The following is a 14,694-nucleotide window of genomic DNA, read 5'->3' as shown; positions in this document are numbered from 1 at the left end:
TTTATAGACTAGACACCCAGCACAGTGTTTAAATATCTACAGTTGACTCTTGCACAACATGGGTTTGAACTGTGAGAGTCCACTTAGACACAGATTTTTTACATTAAAATGATATATGTACTATAAATATATTTTCCTTATGATTTTCTTAATAACATTTTATTTTCTCTAGCTTACTTTAATATAATACATATTACACAAAATATGTGTTAACAGTTTGTGTTGTTGGTAAGGTTTCAAGTTAGCAGTAGGCTATTAGCAGTTAAGTTCTGGGGGATTCAAAAGTTAAACATGGATTAGCAAAGATTAACAAATGGGACTACATTAAACTAAAAAGCTTTTGCACAGTGAAGGAAACTATCAACAAAATGAAAAGGCCACCTACTGAATGAGGGAATATATGTGCAAATGATATATCCAATAGGGAGTTAATATCCAAAATATACAAAGACCTCACACAACTTGACATTAAAAAAAAAAAAAAAAAACCTGCTTAAAAAATGGTCAGGGGATCTGAACAGACATTTTTCCAAAGAGGACATACAGATGGTCAACAGGCACAAGAAAAGATGCTCAAAACCACTAATCACCAGGGAAATGCAAATCAAAACCACAATGAGATATCACCTCACACCTGTCACAATGGCTATTATAAAAAAAGGTAACAAATAACAAATGTTGGTAAGGATGCAGAGAAAAGGGAACACTGGTGCACTGTTGGTGGGAATGTAAACTGGTGTGCAGTCACTATTGAAAACAGTATGATGATTCATCAAAAAATTAAGAACAGAACTACCATATGATTCAGCAATTCCACTTCTGGGTATTTATCCAAAAAAATAAATAAATAAAAATACTAATTTGGAAAGGTTATGCTATTTCGGATTTGAAATTTGAATAGAAAAGCTTATGCATCTCTGTGTTCATTGAAGCATTATTTACAACAGCCAAAAAACAAACTCAGAGAAAAAGAGCTCTTTGTGGTTACTAAAAGTGGGGAATGGGGAGAGTGGGAACTGGATGAAGACATTCAAAAGGTACAAACTTCTAGTTATACGATAAATATTACATTATTAGAGATGTAATGTACAACATGATAAATATAATTAATAGTGTTCTATGTTATATATGAAAGTTGTTAAGAAAACAAATCTTAAAAGTTCTCATCACAAGGAAAAATAATTTTTTTCTATTTTTTTATACTGTATTTATGATATGATGTTCTCTGAACTTATTGTGGTAATCATTCCATGATGTAAGTAAGTCAAATCATTATGTCATATACCTTAAATTTATATAGTACTGTATGTCAATCGTACTTCAATAAAACTGAAAGAAAAAAAGTTATATACGGATTTTTGAATACACAGGAGTTGGCACCCCTAAGTCTCACATTGTTTAAGGGTTGACTGTATATAGATATATAATTAGTTGAACTGACTGAATGAAACTAATATATTTATTTAGGAGTTTTTATAGTTAGGAATACCTTCAATTTCAAAAGTATTATTGTAATGATCTTTTTAATAGTAACTTACCAAAGATAGTTACATAGCTCCATGGGGGCAAAGGAAAGGAATAAATCGTTTCATTAGAGAACACCTGTCAGTTGCTACCATTCTCTCTTTCCCCAGACTGGGAGACAGACGTAGAGTTCTAAGCCCAGTGATCCTCACTGTGTAGAACTGAGAAAAACAACAGCTCAGTATTTTTTTTTCCTTTCCCAAATGTAGACAAATATGAATGCAAAAATCTTGTTACTGGTATGGGAGGGGAAAATGTGGTCTCCTCCAGTGAATAGAATATTTATGAAGCTCTTTTTGCATATGCTTGGGAAGAAATCCAAAATTAGTTTGCTTCAGTGGCTGCATTAACTCAGTATTTTGTTTAGCCCAACCTCAACCCTTATGAAGAATAAATGCATTAAACATAAAAATATGGAAGGATGTTGGGATCTCTTTGAATAGACCCAAGTTTACTTATTGCCCTAGAACATGAAAGACCTCAAGTTGACTGGATCACAGACCAATCTGACTGTAAAGTTATTAATGACTATAACCATACAACTATGGTTTTCCCCCAGCTCTTTTCACTTTTATATGTGAAATAAGTATGGTTTTGAAAATTGCATCACAATAAAGACTAATACAGTTCATGTTGATGATGCTATTATCCAATATTTATTCTGAAAATACCTTCAAAGCTTCACATGCTCCATTTCACCATAGCCACTTTTAACTTGGTTGCCAACAGGGAAGAGTACATTCCATTTTCTAAGTATTTGAAAACAATTTAGCTATGTGTTGTTACTGTTCAGTGACAATGAAAAAGCCCAGATGTCATTAGAATCTTATAGAAATTACACATACTTTCCTTTTTAGAAACTGAACTGTATATATCAAGAGTGTGTCGCAACCTGCCACATCACATCATACCAAGCTGCAGAACATGGTTATGTTGGGCTGCCCCATCACTGAAGGGATATGAAATTAAAATTTTGAGTTATCTTCTCCAGGGAAATTTCACTTTCAAAACTTTTATTAAAGGCAAGTGCCACCAGAAGGTTAGATGCCAATAAATATCTAATTTTGAAAAAGGGGTAAATTTTATAAAATATATTCAACTTTCGAAGAATAAATCTATTGGATTTCTCCTACCAAACTATGAGTTTCTGTTAACCACTTGTTTAAAAGTAGCTGCTTTCCAATCTCTCTCTTTCACTGACATACCTCTAACCACCTCGGCCCTTCCTGGTGTGGAGAAGTGACTTGAGTTTTAGAGATAAAGATGTGATTGGTATATGTTTGCTAATGGCACGGCAAAATTGGGCTGGGAAAAGGTACACAGATGAGTGTTGCTTTATTTAATCATGAGCAAACCTTGTGAATATAAACAATTACGAAGCATGATATTGAATGATACTGTGGAAAAAAGTTTTTGTTTTTTCTAAGAAAATTTAGACTTGGAAAGTTTGACATTATTTCCAAATGGAACTTTGAATGTTTCCAAGAAACATTGCAATTACGTTTACCAACACAGCTGAGGCATGAAATTAGAAGATATCTTTAAGTTTGGGGAGAGAATCAGGTTTTTAAAAAAACTTATTTGGCTCTGATTTTCCCCTTTCATAATCAGTCTAGTGATAAGATTAGAATGAAGGGGAGATTTATTATACCCACTATTGACTTTTCATAATGTCAGTTGGCATTAGAAAGAAATAATTTTTTTTAAAAAATGAATGCTTAGTTATTTTGGATTGTGGAACTACACTTGAGGGAAACATCATGTGCAATTATTATCTTTTTCCATTAGATTTTACTTTAAAAAAATCTATGGATGTAAAAATTTGATAGAGGCTTTTGTTCCCACTGCTACTGCATGAAAGTCTAAACACAAATTAATGCTGGCAAAGTTAGAAATGACTACATAGCTCCGATATACACACATCATGAGGTCTGCAACCTCAGTGAAGCAGTGGATCAAGCAAACAAATTGTAAGAACCACCAAGAGACAAATTACAACATAAGGAAAAACCAGTACGTAAGGTCATGGATTGGTATCGGACTGATGTGGGTTAGATTTCCAGCTCTGACACTATTGATTGTGTGATCTTGAGCATTAAACTCAATAAATTAGCTTAATAAGTTGATAATAAATTCTCAGTGAATGTATCTGTAATTTGTATTATTATGATTGTTATTGTCATATGCTGTATAAAGTCAATCATTTTATTTATATTTTTCATTTACTTATTTAAAAGTGTTTCAAAGTCAGATCTGAGTTACATAGGTTTTTAGTTTAAGTACACTCAAAATATAAGTTAAACATAATTGCTGACAGGTATATTAGTGAAATAAAATGTTCTGTTTAAAATTTTTAAGACTTTTTCTTAATGTGATTACTATTGACTGGATATGCTGAGCAATCTTACTTTGAATGGCAGGTATCAATTATAGATGTAATTGGCTGATCTTGGGATTTATGCCTACAGAATTGGTCCAACACAAAAAAATCTCCTAACTTTTGATATTTTATTTCCTCAAACAAACTGAGGATTTGAAGACTGTCATTCTTTTACATCACTATGCTTAGAGTAAGTCTATGACACATCATTTATAATGTTCCCTAAAACAACTGGCCATACAAATGTACAAGGGTGTGGAATGAGGACTTAGTATGGTATAGTTAGAATCTAGGTTCAGGAATGAGACAGATTTAAGGTCTGGTCTTTAATAAATTACTTAATAGCTGCATGATTTGCAAGTTACTTATCTTTTCAACTTCAGTTCTAAAATGGGTTATTAATACCTGGTACGTATTTCAAAAGATGGTTGTAAGTTTTAAATGAGTCAGTGCATGTCAAACATTTAGCACAAAGTCTGGCATCTTGTGAATGCTCAATAAACGTTAATTATTAACTTCATAATTTTACTAATTCATTGATTTCTTGGAATTTTGTAATTATTTTCTTTGTTGCTTAGAATAGGATTCTGATGGGGTCATCAGTTTAAATCTTCCATGAGCTTCACTCTAGATCACTTATGGCACACAGAACTGGCTCAAAGGGTAGTAAGTTGAGAGGGCCTGAAGGTTCTGTGCCAAAGAAATAATTGGGAAAACAACTTGAAGGGTATGATCTGATGAGAGACGTTGGAAACATCATTTTAGCAAATGGATGAAATAACTGACTGTTACTATTATTAGATGAATTTTGGGATTGCAATTTATATACTACAAGCAATTGAAGAAAAATTACCTATTTCTTTGTAGATCATTAATTCTTGAATTTTTAGTATTGTGCTGTAATAATTTTGTAACTACTAATGGAATTCATTGACATACTTTTTTAAAGGCGAGAGCAACTCATCTTTTCTCTTAAGGACAAATAAAATCCCAAATAAATTTCTTGACAAATCTAATTATTATAATTTTGAGCTGTCAGTTTTGTTGAGAAATGAATGTTTTTTAACTTTAGGAAAATTCACACTACCTTGTTTTTGGATGAAGAAAACATTTTCAGAAAGAATTTTCTGAAACCAATATAGAGAACATTGTGTTTTAGTAAGGCAGAAGTTGTATTGTGGTGCTGACCTTATGGCCTGAAACCACATAAGCCAAACTTGCCAGGGTAAGTCAAAGGCCTCTGGGTTCTCAGGGCTCATGGGAAAGTTATTTGTGAAATGGAATACTGACTTAAACAGCATTTAGGATTTAAGGTACACCATAGCTAATGACAATTTACTACCACTGCGCTGGAGAAACAGCCGCAATAATGAGCACATTAGCTATAATGCAAGGAGACAGTGTAGTTTCATGTCTTGATAGTTACTGTCTCTCTCTCTGTCTCCCTACCTATCATCCGTCTGTCATAATCCAATGGCTCTCCACCTATTTACTCAGTGCATAATGGGACAGACTCAAAGCAAAGACTGATGGTGTCAAAGTTGAAATAAATATATTTTGATAATGAATCCTTTCTCTGTCCTTTATCATAATTTGCCCAGACAGAATCATATTTTATGGAAGTTAAAATTCTGAATGTGTTATGCTTCCAAGAAAATGTGGTAAGCAATATTCAAATTATACCCAGAATTTTATTTTATTAAAAAATAATGCTCAACCAATACCATTTTCTCAGGAGTTGGACTATGTTGTATTATCTACATATCACAAAATCAAGCCTTTGCTTAAAAGGAAGTTGAAAATTTATTATCAGACATCGTATACTTCTTTAAATAGCTTTGGCCACTCCTGCCATTTCTCATGTCAACTAGAATCTTTGTCTACTTACTGGATGGAGCTTTCAATGCGGGTGATAGTGAGGAAAGCAGCAAGGTTTGCTGTATAAGAGGAGATGACAATCAAAGCAAACAGCCACCAAGCCCCCATCATCATTCGGGTAGCCAGAGTTGTGTATGGGACTTCCCCACCTGTGGAGAGAAGCAAAGAGAATAACAGAACATCAGCAAATATTCATTGAAAGTCTGAGGTCATACACATTCAGTACCAAGTTAACTTCTAAGTAGTGATAAGTCTTTATACATAACAGCAGCATGGATCTCTGTATTTTGTTTATGTTCATCACTTCATATTTGATTCCATTTATGAGACTATATGAGACCCAAGTCAAAAAGCAGCATGATAAGTATTTAGTATAACATGTTTGAATGGTATTTATTCCACCTTTTTTTTCAACCCTAGAATTAATTATCCTCTTATTATAACTACAGGTGTACACTTTATATCCAAGAGTTTGATTATTCACTAGTTAGGCTATATTAATACTATTAATACTAGTTTAGTGAGTAATATTGAAAGATTATTTTTTGTTAAATTCCCTAGAATCAGAGGTTATTATTAATCTTGGGAACACACATACCACTGTTGGTTTCAGTACCATCACATTTGTTTTGTTCTACTCCTAACTGACTAGCCACTTTTCTACAGTCTTGTGGAATCTTCTTCTTCATCTTCTAAATGTTGGTATGCCCTTGGGCTCATTCTTCAGATTGCTTCTGTTCTCTGTTCACATCGCCCCCGCCAGCTAATCTCAAGTCCCCTGACGCTGAATATCATCTATACTGTACTTTGATAACTCTCAGATTTATATTTCAAGCTCTCACTCTCCAGAGCTATAGATAAATGCCTACATAATTTCCACTTGGAATCTAATGAGCATCTGATACTTATCATACCTGAGCCAGAACATTTTATTTTCACTCCTGAATTAACACCTCAGTCCGCACTATTTCAGGGAATAGCACCCCCTCTTCACTCTATTTCTCAGACCAAATACTTAGAAATTTTCCTACATCCTCTTGTAGCAAGTCCTGTCACCTTTACCTTCAAACTACATACCAAGTCCTACCTCATCTCATCACTTCTGAGAGAGGTGAGGAGGCAGGCTTACTGACCCTGGCTGGTTAACAACAAGGGGAAAAAGTGGCAGGCTGTTAAAAAACAAGTTGTTTCTTTTATCCCACAGCTGGCACCTTGGTTGCAAGGACGCAGCCATGCAGCAAGACATTTTATGTTCCACGACTGCTACATCAGTCCCAAGGACACCCCAGTATCTCCTTCTTTGTTCCCTTTTTATTCACAGAAGTTTCTGTTTAAGGGCTGAACTCCAGGAGAGGAAAGAGCCTTAAAAAAAGATGACTGGCACCACTGGAATAAAGATAACGATGGCAGGGGCTTCCAATAAAAGACCCTGTGGACAGACTGGAGTCTGGAGCTGTCTCCACCAGCTACCTGGCTATTGGCTGCCCTCTCGAGTGTTTTCTTTTTTTTCCCTTCTCTCTCTGAGAAAAAAAGAAGCTCTTTTTTATTTTTCTTCTTCTCTTTTTCACTTTATCTCTCTGTATCAATTCTTTCTCAATTGGCAGGAAAGGACCCACACGTTTAGGGGGGACGCTCACACATCTGGTGGCCTTTCCGATTCAGGTCTCCATCGGCTAACACTTCCAGTGCGGTCACAGCTTCGTCGTACTCCTGAACTGCTTCAGTGCTTTGCTTGCTTACATTCTAGGCACTACCACTCCTGTGTCTACCACCGTGGTGCTCTTTAAAAATGAAAATGAAATCATGATACTCCCCTGATCAAAACTCAGATTACTGAGACTCGCAGAAAGGAAGAAAATCTCTACCAAGACCTACCAGGTCTTACATGAACTGATCTCAGATTTACTTCCTGACTTATCTTTTTTTACTCTCTCAATGGCCTTCTCACAATTTTTTATATGAAGCTATGTTGATTTCTGTCTTAGGGCCTTTGCACTTGCAATTTTTAGGTCTGGAATTCTCTTCTTTCATTTAAAAATGATTTTCCCTATAATTTATTTAAGCTTCTCTTCAGATACTTCACAAACATCTTATCACCATTCTATCTAAAGTAATGTCCCACAACCCCATTCTTTCAGTCACCTTCTTTTTATTAAATCATAATTTATCATATATTTTATGTATTTTTGTTTTTTTCCTCTTCCTTATAGTATAGTTTCTAGTATAGGAACAGTTCCTGCCTCATATTAGGTGAGTAAATATTTGTTAAATGAATATATGTTTTATATGACGTTAACAATCCTTCTAAAATAAATTAGGTTTATACTAAGAGTAGAAATAAAGAGATATAATACTACATTCGCCTAGGTACATCAATATGTGAATGGCTTAATAGGATTCAATTAATTATCACATAGGGCAGATTTTTATGTCAGCCACAAATTCTCACTGTATAATATCTCTAAATTTTCAGTATAGTGCAAACATGCCCTTTGGGTATGGCCTGAGCTATTTTCCTGATGTAATATACTCAAAAAAGGCTAACCTCTGATCTCTGGAACACATTTTCCAAAAGCAGTTATAATGCATTTTAGATACTTCTTCAAAGAGAAGGAAATATTCACTCAGCTTTTAAAAGATGAAAGCAAAAGAAAATATTTATTTTTAAACCAAATGGGGACTTCCAAGACAAATGACTAATTAAAAAATAATAATAAAATATGAACAAGATGATAACTAAATACTGCAAGATGTTCATAAATATAACAACAGTAGGACAATAAATTCATAACTGAAAGGCTAACTGAAGGTTTGTGTCCGTCCATGAAGTCTTTAACCTTGATTAGGGTTGTTATCACCCACATGAATGAATGCTTGTTGAGCTTTCTTTATCTGTGACAGAAAAACTGAAACTCAAGCAATTCAAATATTCTTGTGAAATCTAAATAAAATGACATTTTGTTCAAGACCTGCACTTAAAAACCAAATACTAAAAGTAATGGGAGTCTTGACTTCTAATTCTGGAATTCAGAACAATCCTCCCACTACTAGAAAAATCGAACATATAATGTATTTGAGAGCCAAGAAGCAGTAAAAAATTTTGAAGATCAAGATCTTGGAGAAGAAGATAATCTAGAAATGTGACTTGGTATTTAGGACTGCTTTTCTCTGAGGGATAAATGCCAATTTAACAATAGGAAGGTAAGAAACTGCAATGCTGAGCAATGTTTTTGAAAGCCTTCAAAATTAAATGGCTATAAAAATTAGGTCTCAGGGCTTGCCAAATAGGGGTGGGACAAAGAAAACCAGAAAATTCTCAGATGCTTGGAAATCAATAATTACAATTCCATTAAGCCATGGGTTGAAGAAAAATCACAAGAGAAATAAAAATATTTTGAATTTAATGACAATAAAATACTCCATACCAAAACTCCACAGGTTTTGATGGCCGATGGGATACAGCTAAATATGTATTTAAAGGGAAATTCATAACTTACATGAGAAAAGGAGTCTGGAAATCAATGAGCTACTCATCAGTTTCAAGAAGTTTAAAAAAAGCAGCACGTTAAACCCAAAAAACAAAGGAAGGACATAATAAATAAAGAACAAAAATTAGTAAAATAGACAAAAAATACAACAGAGAAGGCTGATCCAACAGAAGTTTGGTCCTTTGAAGAGATCTACGAAAAGCTGTTGCAATGGATCAAGAAAGTAAGTAAAGGCACAAAAAAATACAGTAACAGAAATAAAAAGGGTACATTGTTACAGATGTTACAGACATTGGAAAGATAAAAAGAGGAGGATCTTATGTACAGTTCTATGCCAGTTAATTTGAAAACTGAGATGATATGGATAAATTCTTAGAAAAATTACCTTCAAAATAAATAGAAAATTTTAATGATCTTTTTACTATTAAAGACCTTGCATCCACAATTAAAACTTACCCACAAAAAATATTTAAGGCCAGTGGCCTTCCTGGAAAAATCTATTGAATATTTTAGAAATAATTAACTCTAATTTTACACAAACTCTTTCTGAAATTAGAAGAAAGCGAGGCACTATTCTATACATTTTATAAAGAAGGCACAATTTTGGTAACAAAATCTGAAAAGGTCATTCCAAGAAAGGAAAATTACAGGCCAATCTTTCATGTGATTGTAGAGTTTTAATAAAGACTTAAATAAATTAGTAAACTGAAAATTACAATAAAGAAATAAATAAGCATGTTGAGTTTATTAAGTGAAAGCAAAGGTTGGTTTGGCATTTAAAAATCAATCAGTAAAATTCATTACATTAGTACTATAAAGGAGAAAAACTGTATAATCATCTTGGTGGAAGTAGAAAAGGCACAGCTAAAATTCAACATCCAGTCATTTAGGAAAACTGAAAACCTAGAAATACTTCAACAAACTAGAAATAAAAAACCTTTCTTAGCCTCACAAAGAATATTTTCAGGAAGCCTACAGCAAATGTCATACTTATTAACAGAATAAACATTTTTAATGGCTGCAAGTTGTTACTGCTTCTGTTCAATTTTTAATTGAAAGTACTAAACAGTGTAGTGCAACAAGTCAAAAAATAAATAAAAAGAAAGAAAAATTACTTAAGAATTGGAAAGAATGAAATAAAACTTATGGATTAGAGATGATAAGAATATGTATGTAGAAAACCCAAGAGAATATGGGATAAATTACTAAAATTAATATGTTAGTTATCACTGTGGTACAAAGTCAATGTTCTAAAATAATCAGATATGCATATATCAGTCAGTAACAGACACTTAAAACATGGAATTAAAAAGTACACATGTCATTTGCAATAGCATTAAAAATATCAAATATCCAGAAATAAAGTTGTGGAAGATCTCTACATGAAAATCTGTAAAACTTTTTTGAGTGAAATAAATGCAGATTAAATAAATGGACAGGTATATCATGTTTATTAATCAAAGACTCAATGTTATAAAGATACAAATTTTTCTCAAATTGATCTACAGTCAATAAATTGTCAACTGAAACCCCAGGTTCTTCCTGTGCGTGTGTGTGTGTGTGTGTGTGTGTGTATGTCAGAGAAAGAGAGAAACAGAAAGACAGTATGTGTGTGTGAAAAACTAAATGTAAAATTTATATAAAATTGCAAAAGAACAAAAGTAGTCAAGACAATGTTCAAGAAGAAGACTGTTTCTAGCTGACTGCAGCTTCATATAGTAATTAAGACAGTGTTGTATTTGTACAAGTATAGACCAAATCAATGAAAATTATCCACATGTACATAGACACTTGATTTATGCCCAGTTGGTACTCTAGTACTGTTCAGACATTGAGGTCTTTTCAGCAAGTACTACTAGGTGAATTTGGATATATATGTGAAAAATAATGAAACTTGTCTCCTAACTACAATGTACACAAATAATATCAAGTGGCTTATAGATGTAAATGTAAAATATAAACAATAAAACTTCTAGAAAATAATATAAGAGAATATATCCAACATATCCATGAGACTCGGTAGCAAAAGATTTTTTGAACAGAGCACAAAATGCATTAGCACAAAACAAAAAAATTGAGCTAGGCCAGGGCCGGCCCCTCCCACCAGCGCTTGGCAGCCAGGCCATGGACGAGCCGCATACCCACTAGTGCACCACAGCAACAGCTGTGGCCCCACAACAACATGAGGATGCACAGAGCCCAAACAGGGGACCCTCCTTGAGCATCTAGATCCAGTAGCCAGGCAGGATTGTGCCTCTGAGCCACATAGGACATCTCCTACATAAGGCCACTCCTTCAAGACTGGAAGAGGTAGCTGATTTATCTGATGTACAGAAACAGAGAATTAGTAAAAATGAGGAGATAGAAAAATGAAATAAATAAAATGGAGATAAACAATCTACCTGATAAAGAGTTCAAAGCAATGGTAATAAAGATCCTCCTTGAATTTGAGTGAACTGATGAACACAGTGAGAACTTCAGCAAAAAGATGGAAAATGTAAGAAACTACCAAACAGAAGTTGTAACTGAAATAAAAACTACACTTGAAGGGTTCAATAGCAGACTGGACGAGATATAAAAATGAATCAAGACCTGGAAGAAAAAGTAATGGAAATCACTCAGACAGAGCAGGAAATTAAAAACACACACACACACACACATTTTTTTTTTTAAAAAAGGTGAAGTGTGACTTTTGGGGCAACATCAAGCAGAATGACATCTGTATTACAGAGGTCCCAGAGGAGAAGAGAGAAGAGAGAGAGAAAAGCCCAGGAAAATTATTTCAAGAAATAGTGGCTGAACTTCCTTGATCTGGGGAAGGAAACAGACATCTAGGTTCAGGAAGCCCAGAGATGAACCCAAAGACACACACACCAAGTCATATATTAAAATGCTGAAAGTTAAGGATAAAGAGAGAATTCTAAAAGCAGCAAGAAGAGGGGGGGGGGGAAACAGAACCAAACAAACAATATTACATATAAGGGAAACTCCATAAGGCTATCAGCAGATTTTTTTCAACAAAAACTTCAGGCCAGAAGGGTGTGGCATGACATATTCAAATTGCTGAAAGGAATAAATTTACACCCAAGCTTTCTCTACCCAGCAAGTTATCATTCAGAATTGAAGGAGAGATTAAGAGTTTCCCAGATATGCAAAAGCTAAAGGAGTTAATTTCCACTAAACTAACCCTACAAGAAATGTTAAAGGGGCTTTAAGTTGAAAAGAAATGGCATTAATTAATAATAAAAAAAAATACAAAAGTAAAAATTTCACTGGAAAGGATAAATATATAATAAAGGTAGTGGATCAACCATTTGTAAAGCAAGAATGAAGATTGAAAAATAAAAGTAGTAAAATTAACTAAAATTACAATAATTAAAGGTACATAAAATAAAAAGATGTAAAATATCATCAAAAGTATAAAACTGGTGGAAGGGGAGTAAAATGACAATGCTTTGGAATGTATTCAAATTTATGTTGTGACCAACTTAAAAAAAGACTGTTGTTTACATAGGATGTTATGTCTGAACCTCACAGTAACCACAAGAAGAAAACTTATAGTAAATACACAAAAGAAAATGAGAAAGGAATCTAATACAACACTAAAACAAACAAACAAACAAACAAACAACCCCATGAAAACTCGAGAAGAGAGAAAAAGAAGATAAAGAAACTACTAAAACAGCCAGAAAACAATTAATTAATTGGCAATAAGTACATACCTATCAATAATTACTTTAAATGCAAAGGGACTAAATTCACCAAAGAAAAGACTTACGAGTTGCTCAATGGATAAAAAACAGGACCCATCTATTTGCTGCATACAAGAGACTCACTTTAGAAGTAAGGACATGCACAGACTGAAAGTAAGGGGACAGAAAATATATTCCACTGTAAAAGCAAATGAAAAGAAAGCTGGAGTAGTTATACTCATATCAGACAAAACAGAGTTAAAACAAAGACTGTGATAAAAGACAAGGGCATTTCATAATGATAAAGGGGTCAATCCAACAAGAAGATAAAACATTTATAAATGCACTCAATTTAGAAGCACCAAGATATATAAAGCAAATATTAATGGATTTAAAGGGAGAAAATGAAAGCAGTACAGTAGTAGAAGGAGGACTTTTAACATCTTACTTACATCAATGGATAGATAATACAATCAATAAGAAAATATCAGACTTAAATGACGAATTGGATCAGATGAACTTAACAGACACATATAGAACATTCGATCCAAGAGTATCAGAATACACACTCTTTTCAAGTTCACATAAAACATTCTCCAGTATAGATCACATGTTGGGTTACAAAACAAGTCTCAATAAATTCAAGAAGACTGAAATCATATCAGGCATCTCCAATCACAGTGGTATGAAACTAGAAATCAATCACAAGAAAAAAGAGGGAAAAGCCAAAAAAACATGGAGAGTAAATAACCTGCTAGTGAACAACTACTGGTCATTGAAGATATCAAAGGAGACATCAAAACATACCTAGAGAGAAATAGAAACAAATATGACATACCAAAATCTGCAGGATGCAGCAAAAGCAATTCTAAAGAGGGAAATTCATAGAAATACAGGCTTACCTCAAGAAACAAGAAAAATCCCAAATAAAGAATCTAACTTTATACTTAAAAGAACTGTAAGAAGAACAAATGAAGCCCAAAACTAGTAGAAGGAAGGAAATAAAAATGCTTAAAGTAGAAATAAGTAAGATACTGAAAAGTATAGAAAAGATCAATGAAACTAAGAGCTGCTTCTTTGAAAAGATACACAAAATTGACAAACCTTTAGTTATACTAACAAAGAAAAAAAGAGAGAGGGCTCAAATAAATAAAATAAAAAATGAAAGGAAACTTACAACTGATTTCATAGAAATAAAGAGGATCATAAGAGACATGCCAAACAAATTCGACAATGTAAAAGAAATAGATAATTTCTGAGAAAAATTCAATCTTCAAAGACTTAATCATGAAGAAATAGATAATCTGAATAGACAGATTACTAATAAAGGGGTTAAAACAGTACTAAAAAATCTTCTAACAAACAAAAGCTCAGGACCATAGGTTCTCACTGGCAAATTCCACAAAATGGTTAAAGACTTAATACCTATCCTTTTCAAACTCTTCCAAAACTGTGAAGAGAAGGGAACACTTCCTTACTAATTTTACAAGGCCAACATCACCCTGATACCAAACCAGAAAAAGACAAAACAAAAAACACAAAATCACAGGCCAATATCTCTGATGAACACAAGACACAAAATCCTCATCAAAATATTAGCAAACTGATTCAACAGCATATCAAAAGGATCATATATCATGATCAAGTGGGATTTATTCCAGGGACACAGGATGGCTTAACACCCAAAATCAGTAAATGTGATACATCATGTTAACAAAAATAAAAATAAAAA

General features: G+C 33.4%; 1 protein-coding gene across 3 annotated transcripts in view; it reads right to left on the bottom strand.

Moving 5' to 3' along the window:
- The window catches only part of GRID2 (glutamate ionotropic receptor delta type subunit 2), a 1,267,610-nt gene that overhangs the window by 217,920 nt on the left and 1,034,996 nt on the right, over positions 1–14,694 (bottom strand). For all 3 annotated transcript variants that reach the window (XM_032459821.1, XM_032459811.1, XM_032459829.1), the window contains one exon: positions 5,793–5,931. In XM_032459821.1, the coding sequence (XP_032315712.1) occupies positions 5,793–5,931 (139 nt within the window). The remainder of the gene's footprint in view (positions 1–5,792; positions 5,932–14,694) is intronic.

This window comes from Camelus ferus, chromosome 2 (genome assembly GCF_009834535.1).
Source record: "Camelus ferus isolate YT-003-E chromosome 2, BCGSAC_Cfer_1.0, whole genome shotgun sequence".
NCBI classification, from domain to species: Eukaryota; Metazoa; Chordata; class Mammalia; order Artiodactyla; family Camelidae; genus Camelus; species Camelus ferus.
Note: the sequence above shows the minus strand (reverse complement) of the source record. Positions and strands in the feature narration are given on the sequence as shown.